Here is a 12,543-nt window from a genome sequence, read left to right as displayed (position 1 = left end):
CCGAAGTTCTCTCTCAGAGATAATTTTATCTTATTTTATATATAATTTGAATAAGTCTGGTTCTCTCATTTCTTAGCCCTTGCTACTGCAAGTGTGGTGTGTGGACTGACAGCATCATCATTACCTGGGGACTTGTTAGAAATGCAGAGTCTCAGTCCCCACCCCCTCACCTGTCAATCGGAACCTGCATTTTGACAGGATCCTCATGTGATTTATGTGTGCAGTAAAGCAAATGAGAAGAGGGGATTTGCAAGGCCTAGGCCCACTCTTTATTTATGTATGGAAGTACTTCATTATGAAAAGGACGTGGGGTGACGAGGATTAACAGCTGACAAGAAGGGAGGAGACGAAGAACTATAAAAGTAGCTGGGACCATAGGGTGACATCACTGTGTGCACTTCCCCACACTGGGGACACACTGCTGCAACACTATGCAGTCACTGACACTGCCAATAATAGTCTCAAATCATCAAGGGGAGGGAAAGTCATATTCCCAAGCTGCTGTTCAGGGTCTTTACCTGAAATTCATGGTGAAATTTTTCCTTTAAAATGGTTAAATAAAATGAATCTTGATGTCAAAGGACATGCTTCAGTCATGTGCATACTATATGGAAAACCACATTCTCCAGGAAAGAGATACATGAAATGTCACTATGATCGGAAACTTAACTTCATTTGTGTTTTTTTTTAAATGCACTACATTTAGGAGAGTCAAATGACATCAAGATAAGGCATGATACCAGAGATTTACTCTACCATATAACTAAACAACTCAGCTGATACCACAAAAACCCCATAACTGAAGCCAGGTAAAATTGTTTGGGTCAGTAGGTATTAAACTTCCATATTTTCATTTACTAGGTACTGGCAACTGGTCTTCAAAATTACTAAGGCAAGAGGATGGATTTGAAACCAAGGGAGTTTTAAATTAACCAGAAAAGCTAGTGCCCTTTCCTGTATAAATGAGTATTGGAGGCGCAGGGCCCAGCTGGTGGTCCTCAGGAACCTTGCTTGCTAGGAGCCGCCGTGTTGAGACTGCACAAGCCCGTGGGTGGCAAAGCAAGAACTGAGGTTGACCAGATAGACAACTGAAACAACACAATTACCAATGTAAAAGGGACCTGCAGAGGAGGAAGAATCCAAGCACAAGGCAGGGGATGGGAATGCAGAAAAGAGTGGAACGCTGTTAGAGAAATCCCCCAAGACGTGGAAAAGTGCCTCAACAGATTTTTATGGAGAGTTTCAGTGCGCGCCAAATGGAGATTTAAGAGCTCTGGCCTGGATCAGACCAATCTGGGTCTTCTTCCTCTTTTTCCCCACTCCCTGCTTCCATTGCCTCTGCACACTACAACTGACTGACACTTGACTGCCATAACAATGCAAAGAAAACCTACCAACGGCCTAGAGCTTGAGAATAAACAGCTGTGTGGTGCCAACTGTATTAAAGAAAACAAAGTTTATATAAACAAAACTGAGCCTAAAACCTATTAGGCAAGAATTAAATATTTTCTCTTTATTCTAGAGACATTTGTGGAGTGCTAGGGCTGTGATGGAAATGGATAAAGAAAGCATCATCACAGGATAGAATTAATTAATTGCCTGAAATAATTTTAAAGCTGTAGTGAAAGATTCTGTCTTTATCAATGGCATTATTTTCCCTAATCAGGGGGCCTCTATGCTTTGGAAACCTCATGGGCTTTAACTCATCCTCCCCTTGTGCATTGTTTGAAATTTCTCTTCTTTCTACTCCCATTGTGGCTACCCTAACCCCAGTCCTCCCTGCTCCATCCCTGAGTTTCAACAATAGCCTTATAGTAGGACTTCTTAAACTTCCTTCCAATCTACCTTCATACAGCGGTCTTTAGAAGGATACTTGGATACAGTGGCTCTGGAGTAGGGGGCATTGGGATTTTTCAAAAATGCCACAGGTGATTCTGATATGCATCCTTAGGAAGGGACAAGGGCTTTAAATTGTTGCTAAATTAACATTCTGTGTAACATTCAATCATTAACATTGCTCTCCTGCCCAGAAAGTGTGGTTGCCATTTACTAATATGTTAATTCATACTGCTGCTTGGCATTGGGCCTCCCCTTCCGTCCAGCTTCCCTCTTCCTCAACGGGGCTCACCTGGACGCTCAAACACTCCCTGCTTACACCTGCCTCTGTGCTCTCGCTTGTGGTTCTTCCTTTGCCACAAGGATGGATCCTGTCTCTGATAATTTCAACTCAAGAGTCACCTCTTTCACCGATGTTTTCTTGGCAGGTTCTCTGTTCCCTGAATTCCTACACCATTTACAGTCTAGCCCATAATGAATTATGTCAGGGGATGTATCTTATCATATACCACTGGCTTCTTGTGTTAGCCTTGAAGAACCATCTAGAATGAAGAACCAGTTAGAGAGCAGGAACCATTTGTCTTTTACATTTGTCTTCTGCAGCACCTAATGTAATCACTGGAGTGTTGCTTCCTGCAAGAAGTCCTCCATGTCCTGCATCTGGGGGAGATGTTTCTCCCGTCATGCCTGTGACATCGTGCTGTATCCCAGTTACATTAGAAGTGCATGACAGCTCTGCATTTCAAGTGTGTTCTTCTCTGTGCATCTTTTCCAGACGGTAAACTCTGTGAAAGCAGGGCCCCCACTTACTTGGTTCTAACACTTAGTCCAGGTCTTGATATGTAGTATGTGGTCAATACATATTTTTTTAAACTGACTAATTAATGATTTTAAAATCTGTGTTTGGTGGAGACTGCGACACATAGAACAAAGAGCATCCATACCGTCGTAACATTTTGATTGACTTGGTTTCAGGTACAATAAATTAACATGATCTAAACATAATGAACCCGATAACTAACGTTTGGTTGCATACTCAACTATTTCATTTTCTGATTATTTCCTAGATGTGGTTTCTTGCTTATAAAATTCAAGCTCCTGGAGAGCAAAGGATAGCATTTGTTACTTCCATGTATCTCCCACAGTTTCCTACCTCAGTGTTTCTTGATTTGAGGTCCTTAAATGTAGCTTTAAAAGAGCCTGTGTTATAATGTATCTGCCTGGTACGAAACATCTGCTGTCCCCGAACAAGTGCTGCATTCATCTTCACGGCACTGGTGCACGGAGGTAAACAGAGCCTTGGCAGGCCTTCCATAAAGGAAACTGTGTTTGCTTCCTTCATTAATTACTAATGGGGCATTAAGAAGACATGCATTCTCCCTGAAGCCAAGTTGGATAATTCCTGGCACTTAAGGCTAGGGTGCTTTCAAAAGTTGAGACATGTATTGACACACCGGAGAGCATGCCCTATAGCAAGCCAGTGATGGCTGCATTGCCAAGATTGTCCACAGTTTCAAATGTATCAATACCAAGGGCGCTGAGCTGTCAGTTTAACCTTTTGCACGTCTTGGGGTCATAAATAGGAATCCCTCGAATGTCTCTGAAGGCAAGCACCACAGCAGGAATTGGAAAAATCATCAGAAAGATACAGAAAGTTACAAATAAAAGGATGATCAAAGATTTACCAAGCAAAACAACAGAATGAGGAGCCGCAGTGCTAATGGAAGAAATATGATTTGTCAATTACGTGTTTACTTAATAGCCAATTAATCACACAATTAAAAGGAAGAATTTATACTTGAACATGGCAACTCTCGCAGCATCAAAATGCTAAAGCAAAAACAGCGAGGAATAAGAGGTTGAGAGACTTATTGGTAGTAATAGATTTTAACACATAACCATCAAATTAGGATAGGATTAGGGGCGCCTGGGTGGCTCAGTCATTAAGCGTCTGCCTTCGGCTCAGGGCGTGATCCCGGCGTTCTGGGATCGAGCCCCACATCAGGCTCCTCCGCTGGGAGCCTGCTTCTTCCTCTCCCACTCCCCCGGCTTGTGTTCCCTCTCTCACTGGCTGTCTCTCTTTCTCTCTCAAATAAATAAAATCTAAAAAAAAAAAAAAGGATTAAACCATCCAAATTTGATAGACTATGATAGATATAAAAGTACATCTTATTTTAAGTATCCACATGGACATTTTCCAAAAATAATACCTTTTTTAATGCAGAAATTTTGCATGCTACTCACTCACATCACAAAGCAATGAAATAGAGTGTAAATGTAAATGAAACAACCCAGCCACTTGATGATATCTATATTTGGGAGGCTAGAGGAATTTGGTATCGAAGGAGGTACAATTATCCTTTTAAGGATCAACTTTAAACTGACATAATAAATTAAGACAGACTGATACAAAGTCACTTCAAAGACAGTGTGATTCCCAGACACTAAGGTCTAACCATGATCCTACTGTATATATTAATATTTCCAAAGAAAAAAAATGTCATTCCAAAAGGGAGCTGGTTCAGTTAGAAAAGCAAAAAAGCAAGTGTCAGAGCAATACCCTTGACACAGCTCATCCTGGGGAGAAGGGTGTCTCATGCAACTGGACTTTAACCTAACCTATTGGCAAGACTGTCCCGTGGAGGTGGACATGTGGCTGTTATACAAGACGAGAGCTCTAAGCCCTGAGCCGTGGAGCCTTCTCCCGGAAGTGTGGCGTCATAGCCTGACTTTGACTCCAAATTCATGCACCTTCTGATCTTGATTCGGCCCTTCACGTGTAAGATGTACCTTGTGCGTTGAGAGAGCTATGTCCCAATACAATTATTAGATAGGAGTTCATTCCAAGAAATAGTATGCTGTTATGCTGGTACAGCTTCCTGAACAGGAAAGACAGGATTACTTAACTGATGCTGGTGGGATTAATTGGTTAATTATTTTACATGCACTAAAAAAAAAAAAAAAAAGAAAAAGAAAGAAAAAAGAAAAAAACTAAAATACCCAAATGATGGTAGTACTCCTGAAAGGGCAACAATGTTGTGAACTTAGGAAGACAAGATGAAATCACAAAAGAGAATAACAAGAGCAGATCTGACCACAACAACATTACAAACTTATGTTTGCAAAATATTGCTATAATAACCGGAATTCTGAGTCAGAGGAAATGGGAACGTGGTTGCAGGAGAGGTAACAGCCAAAGTCTTGTTATCTTTACTGTGTTAAGTGTTCACGCAAATTGATGAGAAACATTAAAATTCCAAGAGCATAAACAGACAACTTGCATAAAGAAATTAAAGCTAGTACAGGGCACCTGGGCACTTAGGTGGCTCAGTCAGTTAAGCATCTGCCTTTGGCTCAGGTCATGATCCCAGGATCCTGGGATTGAGCCCCATGTCAGGCTCCCTGCTCAGCAAGGAGTCTGCTTCTCCCTGTCAGTCTCCCTCTGTGCTTTCCTTTTCTCTTTCTCAAATAAATAAATAAAATCTTAAAAAAAAAAAGAAAAGAAATTAAAGCTAGTAAATAAGTACATGGAAATATATTTGACTGAGCTGGTAATCAAAGACTTTAAAAATAAGACAGTAATTTTTCTAAACACCTTTTAAATTAGCAAGGAAAGCATAAAAATTATTTTTATAAAACCCAGGGCTAGTAGAGATGTTATAAAAATGGTATTCTCATATTTTGTTGATCTTATTTTATAAATTGGTACCTCCTTTTCCAGGTTGGAGAACAGCTTGGCAGTATAATATAAAGACCCATAAAAATACTTATGGCCTTTGACCCAGTAATTTGACTTCTGGGAATCTATCCTGAGAAATATTAATCCAAAATATGGAAAAAATTAAATTCCTGAGAGTAAATTGGGAAACACTAAGTGTCCCACAATAGGGGAATGATTAATATGTTGTGGTACAGCCGCTGGATAGAAAAACAACATAGCCATTTATAATTATGTGAGGAGAGACCACGCAGCCACATGGGAAGATGCTTGTGCCTTAATATTAAATAAAAATGAATAAACAAGTATAAAAAGATATGCAGAGGAGAAAGGATTGAAGTAAATATATCAAGTTGTAAATGGTGATTGTACAATGGCAGGAGAACAGTGACTTTTTTCTTTTTCGTTCTTTCTTCTTTCTTTCTTTCTTCTTTCTTTCTCTTTTTTCTTTCTTTCTTTCTTTCTTTCTTTCTTTCTTTCTTTCTTTCTTTCTTTCTTCTTTCTTTCTTAAGATTTTATTGATTTATCTGACAGAGAGACAGAGAGAGCACAAGCAGAGGGAGAGGCAGACAGAGGGAGAGGGAGAAGCAGGCTCCCCGCTGAATAGGGAGCTGGGAGCCGGATGCGGGGCTCAATCCCAGGACCTGGGACCATGACCAGAGCCAAAGGCAGTCACTTAACCTACTGAGCCACCCAGGTGGCCCTTTTCTTTCTTTTTTTGGAAATGTGCAGATTTTCAGCCTATTCTCATGCCTGGCTGCAGTTGCCTCCCTGTCTCTTCCCCTACCCTGCCCCCAAGTGCCACTCAAGTTCCAGCTTGTCCATGAAGCCCTCCCCATCCTATTAGCCAAATGAAATTCTCCCTTCATTGTGCTCCCATGATGCTGTATTAATATTTCTATTAGGACACGTATCTAATGTGCCTTGTGTGGAAATGGTACATGTGCGGCATGTGTCTGTCCCCACAACTAAAGTTCTAAGCCCGAAAGGGCAGGAACTATTCCATTTCTTATTCTCTTTCCACAGTATAGATCACAGTGCTTTGCCTGAGTCAATATTAGTTGAAATGAATTTAACTGCACTGAAGTGAACTACTCTGATTTCCTGGCAGGTGGAGCTCACGAAGGTCTTCAGCACTTGGGTCCTTTTGGCAACATCCCAAACATTGTGGCAGAGTTGACTGGTGACAACATTCCTAAGGACTTTAGTGAAGACCAGGGCTACCCAGACCCTCCAAATCCCTGCCCCATTGGAAAAACAGGTAAGGGGCATGCCCTTGGGTTCTCATGGATGGTAGAGTCTTTGGGAGGAAATTAAAAATTCTAACATCCGCCACAAATATTCTGAGAAATAGTATTTCTATTCTAATGACCCCCCTATGTATTTGGAGGTAGAGTGGAAAGAGAAATTTATTCGAGAACCCTCGGCGTGTTCTGGCGATCAGATACACCCACATAAGACCCCCCTTGCCAAAGCTTTACCTTCAGTCTCTCTGCCTCTTTAGGAATTGATGCTTTTTTTCTGCACCTGCTACTCTTTTAATACAAGTGGAGAAAGATTTTCTTCTTTTTGCTTTTTCTATGATACAGTTGCTGCCCACTTTAGTGTCTTTGGAACGCACTAGTCTGTGGATTATACACGTCCATCCTTTTCCTCACTGCCTTTGACAATCGACATTTTAACCATGTCAAAAACAGCATCTATCCTGAAATATTTCTTTGGGATCAGGCGGTGGCATGAGAGACAGGGGGTCCAGGAAGATAAGAAGTTGGTTAAGGGAGAAGCTTGAAACTTTCTTTGTGTCTTGTGTCTCCCTCTCACTTTCCTACTCCCTGATGCCAAAGAGAATGAATGATGAGTGGACTACACTTAACGGTGGGCCTTGAGCAGCTAACCTTGGTGGTTAAGAGCAGTGGCTCTAAATTCAGACTTCCTGAATTCAAAACCAAGGTCAAGATATATGACCTTGAACAAGCTAATTAACCAATTTGCACCTCAGTTTCCTCATTGGCAAAATGGGGGTTATTGTCCCAATTAAATGAACGTATCCATGTTAAGCGCTCAGCACAGCACCTCGCACAAAGTAAAGATTCATTAGATGGCATCCTGATTAGATTTAGTTTTGCGCTGGTAAATAATGCACTGCTCTTGTTGCGCTTGTGTTAACTGCTAGCAAGAACAGTCTTTTTCCCCAAGCCTACAATAACAATAGTTGGTATTTATTATCCCTGCTTTGCATGTAGGGAAACTGAAGCTTCGAGTGTAGCTTGCCCAAGCTTATGTACTTAGCAAGTAGCTGAGCCAAGACTCCAACCCTGGTCTACCTGATTCAGGACCGTGTGCTCACCCACCATGACATAGTGTCTTGCTCTGAAAATTGTGACAGTATTGGCCCCTCATATTTTCTTAAACACAATGCAGGCTTTCTCCGAAAGAGGCTTTTCCTGAAAGATACTCCTCCTTTCATTTAGGGTAAGTGTCTGTTTTCTCTGGGGCACACAGCCTCCGGAACAACCAGAGTAGTAGGATGTAACGAAGCCAATGTAGAAATACCGGGCCGACGGCAGGAAGACCGGAATCACTGCACAGAGCCAATCGCTGCGGCCACGTTGTCCGGGCTTGTAGGGTTTGGGATGGGTAGGAGGAAAGACCAGTGCAGAATCTGAAGAGCCGCAGTCTCCAGGAGGATTTGGTTAAACTGATTAGATATAATATGGTACACACAGTAGTTCTTAAAGTGCGGCCCCAGGCCCGGCAGCATCAGCGTCACCCAGGAACTTGTGGGAAATGCAGATTTTCAGGCTTTCCCCCAGGCCCACTGAGTCAGAAACTCCTGGGGTAGGCCCCAGAAACCTTGTTCTAACCTTCTTTCCATGAGATTCTGACACATACCAAAGCTTGAGACCCGTTGTTGTAGGAGATTAGACAGAGTTTGAGCCAAGAGATCCGAGGTCTAGTCCTAACTATGGTGAGTCAGCCTACCTCCTCGTGCCTCAGTTTCTTCATTGGTAAAAAGAAGACATAGTCAGTGCCTTCAAAAACAGAAATGCGGTTCTAGGCTGTCCTAGGAAAGGAAAGTGTCCAGATCCGTGTAATCAAGCACGAGCTCTGTGCACACAGGAGCTCTGAGACGGGGCAGCCCAGGGGGCTGATGCAGCCACATCAAACGACAGCTCCCAGACCCTTTCTCGTCACACATTGTCTGCCATTTTTCCTCGCTAATCGGCCACTAAACGAACATGCTTCTCCCACTTTGTTCTACCATTATTTTCATTCTAGAAAGGAAGTCGCCAGCTAAATTTAGTCGTTATTTGTAAGAGATTGCTTGAGGTATGCCTCAGTGAGAATCATGACGCCGCACAGTTGAGCAATCCAAGAATAAAACCTTGGCTTCCCCCTCCCCTGCCATGCTCTCTTCTGAATCCCGGTCCAGCCACCCTGGATAGAGCCGCGGGATGCAGAGAAGGTGTCCTCAGGCAGAGGATGCGAATCCCAGGGCATGTTTTCAGGCCCTGAGATACTGCCGTTCCCAGAGCAGGGCGATATCTCTACATCGCAATCTGGGCCCACTCGGAAGTACTGGAGAAACAATTATGAAAAGCTTGTTAAGCTGCCATATGCAGACTGCCTGAACTCTCAGGATTGGCTCTTTCCTACATGGTAATTGCTGTAGATGAAGAAGTTAGATAAGCGGTTCCCTGAAAAGTGGGGAGCCACGTTAGGGGGTTGTTCGAACCCAATGACTCCCACGCAGGCTTCTTGCTGTGAAGACACTGGATGCTTCAGGCTGCTGGAAGGCTTCAGAGCAGTCTCGAGACCGGCCTATCTGGCTGGTTCTCGTGGACTCCTTTTAGCATTGACTTTGATGCCTCATTATCCCTTTGCAAAAGGACTCTCTTTCCTCCCCCCAGCCCTGTGCAAAATTCACGCTCCCTCCTCTGCCACCCACCCTTTGAAGCTATTGTCTAAAAGTACATTAGAGATAGAATAAAAGAACTTAATTTCAGAGCATCACGTCTCGTAATGATAGGGCTTAGGTCAAAGCAGCAGCCAAGTGGGATAACCTTTCTTGGGTTTGATTGAAAGACATGCTTTCTTTCAAAGAGCAGTCAGGGTATCGATTGTCATTAAAGACAAATGGTGGGAAGGGAGCTAACGCAGAGTGAGCCTGTTACGTGCAAGGTGTTCAGTGTGTGATCATCTGTTTCTCACAGCTACCCAGTAAGGCAAGTCCTTGATTCTGCCCCTCTCGTAGGTGGATAAATGGGTTTAGAGAGACAAAGTTAATCCCCCCAAGGAATTAAGACCATCTGTCACTCATGAGCTGGGATGGGAACCCTGAGCGCGGGTCTGACTCCAAGCTTACGCCATCACCGCTATAACACACCTTAGTACGTCTGGTGATGTTGTCATTCTTATGTAAGGTGCTTTCTCCAGGAAGCTGAAGTTGTTTCTAAAGAGCTCACCCAAGAGAAAACACGGTGAGTCATGCAGAATGGAAGCACACTAGTTGAGGAACTATTCGCTCTTAGATAAAAATGATAGTGGTAACACAATAGAAGGTTATTTCTCGCTCATGTGAAGTCCTGCTGGAGGTGGGTAAGGGTGGATGGTTCAGCAGCCCAAAGTGCCATCTGTGCTCTTGACACGTGCCAGTCACGGTTGCCCTGGTCGACAGCGTGTAGCGAGCAGAACAGCAGACGGGGCGGGGGGCGGAAGAGGGGATCATATAGGAGGTTTTTATGGGTCAGGCTTGGAAGTGGAACACATCACTCCTGCCCGCATTCCACTGGCACAAACTCAGGCATATGACTCCACCTGATTGCAAGGCAAGGCTGGGAAATTAGCCGTGTGCCGAGGGGGAAAGGGAAGTGGGTTTGGTGAGTAGCCAACCAGTCTCTGCCACAGGTGGGAGGAGGAGTGAGAGTTTGGGATGAGCAAATTCCAGAATGACTGATGTGGACAGATGCTGATCTTTGGGTGTCTAGTTGTTTTTAATAAATTCACTCTTAGAATAACAATAGGTGCCTCGGCCGCTCCTCAAAAGCCTTTTGCTGTTTGCAGCAGATGATGGATGTCTAGAGAACACCCCCGACACAGCAGAGTTCAGTCGAGAATTCCAGCTGCACCAGCACCTCTTTGATCCAGAACATGACTACCCAGGCTTGGGCAAGTGGGTAAGTCCAATCTCAATGACTAGTAGATCTTGTACTCTGATATTCTGAACGTACCGATGGCAGGGATGAGTGATGTGGGTGGGGTGAGAGAAGAACAACTGTTTAGAAGCTGATTTTTCAGGAATCTCTGGTTGAGAGGGAGTTAAGTAATTACCAAACCACATGCATGTCTAGGATGCAAGATACCAACCCATCCCAAGAGTCAGTGACCTGAACCCATCTCAGCAGCTGTAGTCTCCAGAGACTTCGACTCTGGGCTCCTCCACAGCCTGTGTCCTAACACATCCTAAAGTCTCGCCAGGCTTTCACAAAGGTCATAGAGGAAGTATATGGGGGTTTTTTGTTTTCGTGTTTTGTGGTTTTTTTTTGTAAAAAAAGGTTACTGAGAAAATTTGCAAATTCTCTCTCTAGACTGAGGGAGATGATCTCTGCAGGACCAAGGAAAAATGATGTCAGCAGCTTAGAAACAGGGGCGCCTGGGTGGCTCAGTTGGTTGAGTGTCCGACTCTTGGTTTTGGTTCAGGTCGAGATCTCAGGTCCTGAGATCAAGCCCTGCATCAGGCTCTGTGCTCAGCATGGAGTCTGCCTGAGATTCTCTCCCTCCCCCTCTGCCCCCCAACTCATGCTCTCTCTCTCTCTCAAATAAATAAATAAATCTTTAAAAAAAAAAAAAGAAGCTTAGAAACAGACCTATGTAATTCTGCTCTATAGAAAGAGAAGAAAATTTCCAAAATGTGGAGCAGTGAACTTGCTGTAGTACCAGGCAAGGATCTCTAACTGTCCGTTAAAGAAATGGTAGGCACTTGGAAAGAGAAATCCTCACCATTTGGTGTAGGTTAAAAACAAGTGTTGTCGATCTGACTATACTCTTCTACTTGCCGGTGTTATTCCTTTACGGGTCAGCCTGATGAGGGAAACGGAGTGAACAGGGTGCTTTTGGAGCTCAGCAAAGTACTTGGTGAGCTCTTGCATGATGTCCTCTTGGAGTAGGTGGAGACATGCCGCCTCGGCAAGAGAACCTCACCAAAAGGGGGCTTGTGAAAGAGTCCGTGTCAATAAGGAGGGAGACTTCCCGTGGTACCCCGCATGTTTGGCGCCACCCCACTGCACATCTTTAGAAACGTTTGTCATAGAAAATATAGAACACGTACTTACCAGCCTCTCAAGCGACGACACAAAGTTGGAAGGGAGAGCACTGAATGACAAGAGTCAGGATTCAAGAAGATCCCAGCAGGCTCGGACAGTGAGTCAAACAAGATCAAACTGAATGGGGAGAGAGCTGTGCTCCTGTGGTCGGGCCTATGTAATCAGATGCTGAAGCCCCATGAGAAAAGCGGGAGAATACTAAGGAGGGTTAACTCATGGGTACGTAGCAGGTCAGTACATCTGTGGCATGAGTGAGTGAGCCTAAGGCTTTCCAGAACTGTCAGTCCCTGCTCAGCTCATTGCTGGCAGCTGACCTTGCTTCCTTCATTACTGGGACCATCGTAGTCTTAGGACTAAAATCCCTCCCTTCCCTTTAGACTGTTTTAGAGAGAGATGCCTCCCCTCTGAATCACCACTGCCTTTTTCCATTACCCTTGCTTTAACCTTGCACGGAGTCCATTCCTTCTACCCGTGATGTGGACACATTTCCCATCTTAAAACACCAGCGCAGTTTTAATTTTGCTTCCTTCAAAATGCATTAGTTCTATTTCTCTTCTTTTTCATAAGTGGTTCTGTTAGGGAGACGTGGTTTGTGGAGCCATTCTGAAGCCTCCTGGTAGAATCTGGACGTGTTGAATTACATAGGCAAACATCTCTAGGTTCTTG

At 43.8% G+C, this 12,543-nt stretch overlaps 1 protein-coding gene across 2 annotated transcripts in view; it reads left to right on the top strand.

The window, feature by feature from the left end:
- Nucleotides 1–12,543, top strand: part of SCG5 (secretogranin V) — a 53,197-nt gene that overhangs the window by 31,218 nt on the left and 9,436 nt on the right. The window contains exons 3-4 of one of the 2 annotated variants that reach the window (XM_045815867.2): nt 6,666–6,815; nt 10,619–10,731. In XM_045815867.2, coding sequence (XP_045671823.1) covers nt 6,666–6,815; nt 10,619–10,731 — 263 coding nt within the window. The remainder of the gene's footprint in view (nt 1–6,665; nt 6,816–10,618; nt 10,732–12,543) is intronic. The other variant, XM_045815877.2, reaches the window with a different exon arrangement.

This window comes from Ursus americanus, chromosome 36, assembly GCF_024610735.1.
Source record: "Ursus americanus isolate L20-20 chromosome 36, mUrsAme1.1.p, whole genome shotgun sequence".
NCBI lineage: Eukaryota > Metazoa > Chordata > Mammalia > Carnivora > Ursidae > Ursus > Ursus americanus.
The sequence above is the reverse complement of the archived record's forward strand: the minus strand, read 5'-3'. Positions and strand labels throughout refer to the sequence as shown.